This window comes from Oncorhynchus kisutch, unplaced genomic scaffold (genome assembly GCF_002021735.2).
Source record: "Oncorhynchus kisutch isolate 150728-3 unplaced genomic scaffold, Okis_V2 scaffold1442, whole genome shotgun sequence".
In the NCBI taxonomy this organism is placed as follows: Eukaryota; Metazoa; Chordata; class Actinopteri; order Salmoniformes; family Salmonidae; genus Oncorhynchus; species Oncorhynchus kisutch.
In genome coordinates this window covers 22,501-25,000 of record NW_022263387.1, presented here as the reverse complement: position 1 = coordinate 25,000, position 2,500 = coordinate 22,501, and the positions used below count along the sequence as shown (strand labels likewise).

Here is a 2,500-nt window from a genome sequence, read left to right as displayed (position 1 = left end):
ACACACAGATAGAGACACACAGATATAGACACACACAGATAGAGACACACAGATAGAGACACACAGATAGAGACACTCAGATAGAGACACACAGATAGAGACACACAGATAGAGACACTCAGATAGAGACACACAGATAGAGACACACAGATAGAGACACTCAGATAGAGACACACAGATAGAGACACTGAGATAGAGAAACACAGATAGAGACACACAGATAGAGACACTCAGATGGAAACACAGATAGAGACACACAGATAGAGACACTCAGATAGAGACACACAGATAGAGACACACAGATAGAGACACACAGATAGACACACACAGATAGAGACACACAGATAGAGACACACAGATCCTTTTGGGTTGCATCACTGCCTGTCCGTCCCTGTGTTACCTGGTTGTATGTTGTCTCTGATGATGGTGACGTGATCGTCTCGGTCGGGCCGGGTGTGTTCATGCCAGAACCCGATCACGTGACCCAACTCATGAACCACGATGCCAAACTTATCACAGTTCTTCCCTATCGATATCGCCTGAGGACCATTACCACGACGACCCACGTAGGAGCAACAGCTGGATAGAGAGGGACAAAGAGAGAAAGAGGGACAAAGAGAGAAAGAGGGACAAAGACAGGGAGAGAGAGAGAGAGAAAGAGAGAGAAAGACAGAATCAGAGAGAGACAGAATCACAGCTGTCAGCTGCCTGGCTCTGAGGGGAAACACACACGCACACTCAACCTGATTCAAAACACACACTTACAGCAAACACACACACTCATTCTGACAGGACCATACACACACACACACACACACACACACACACACACACACACACACACACACACACACACACACACACACACACACACACACACACTCATTCTGACAGGACCATACACACACACACACACACACACACACACACACACACACACACACACACACACACACACACACACACACACACACACACACACACACACACACACACACACACACACACACACACTCATTCTGACAGGACCATACACACACACACACACACACACACACACACTCATTCTGACAGGACCATACACACACACACACACACACACACACACACACACTCATTCTGACAGGACCATACACACACACACACACACACACACACACACACACACACACACACACACACACACACACACACACACACACACACACACACGTGACTCATTTCAGGAAACTAGGCTTATGTCCAGCTTCAGAGGCATTTGAACACATTTTTGCCAGAAACTTCTTCCGGAACACATTTCACGTGCCTTAATAACAAACGTCTATGACGCGTGCTACATGGCAGACCAATCACAACTCATCTCTCTGCATGTCCAGCCCACTCATTATCTCAGCCAATCATGGCTAGCGGGAAGGTTGCTAACTTTTTCTGTGGCTAAACAAACTAGGCTCATAATTTAACAATTGTATTTGTATTTACAGACGGCATAGATGGTTGTTATTAAGGCACATGAAAGGTCACATGTTCCAGAAAGCATTTCACTACCGTACTCACTCTGTTACAGGTTCAGTCATATTAGTACGATAGGTGTTGTTTTACAGGGTCAGTCATAGCAGTACGATAGGTGTTGTTGTACAGGGTCAGTCATAGTAGCATGATAGGTGTTGTTTTACAGGGTCAGTCATAGTAGTATGATAGGTGTTGTTTTACAGGGTCAGTCATAGTAGTATGATAGGTGTTGTTTTACAGGGTCAGTCATAGTAGTACGATAGAAGGGCACATCGACAGATTTTTCACCTTGTCTTCTCGGGAATTCGAACCAGCGAACTTTTACGGTAACTGGCCCAACGCTCTGACCGTTAGGCTACCCTGCCGCCCCTTTACGGTAACTGGCCCAGCGCTCTGACCGTTAGGCTACCCTGCCGCCCCTTTACGGTACCTGGCCCAGCGCTCTGACCGTTAGGCTACCCTGCCACCCCTTTACGGTAACTGGCCCAGCGCTCTGACCGTTAGGCTACCCTGCCGCCCCTTTACGGTAACTGGCCCAGCGCTCTGACCGTTAGGCTACCCTGCCGCCCCTTTACGGTAACTGGCCCAGCGCTCTGACCGTTAGGCTACCCTGCCGCCCCTTTATGGTAACTGGCCCAGCGCTCTGACCGTTAGGCTACCCTGCCGCCCCTTTACGGTAACTGGCCCAGTGCTCTGACCGTTAGGCTACCCTGCCTCCCCTTTACGGTAACTGGCCCAGCGCTCTGACCGTTAGGCTACCCTGCCGCCCCTTTACGGTAACTGGCCCAGCGCTCTGACCGTTAGGCTAACCTGCCGCCCCTTTACGGTAACTGGCCCAGCGCTCTGACCGTTAGGCTACCCTGCCGCCCCTTTACGGTAACTGGCCCAGCGCTCTGACCGTTAGGCTAACCTGCCGCCCCTTTACGGTAACTGGCCCAGCGCTCTGACCGTTAGGCTAACCTGCCGCCCCTTTACGGTAACTGGCCCAACG

General features: G+C 50.2%; 1 protein-coding gene across 1 annotated transcript in view; it reads right to left on the bottom strand.

Annotated features, from left to right (window-relative positions):
* Window positions 1-2,500, bottom strand: part of LOC116366323 (bone morphogenetic protein 1) — a 45,858-nt gene that overhangs the window by 32,512 nt on the left and 10,846 nt on the right. Inside the window, exon 6 of the mRNA XM_031818508.1 lies at window positions 401-579. Within this exon, the coding sequence (XP_031674368.1) occupies window positions 401-579 (179 nt within the window). The remainder of the gene's footprint in view (window positions 1-400; window positions 580-2,500) is intronic.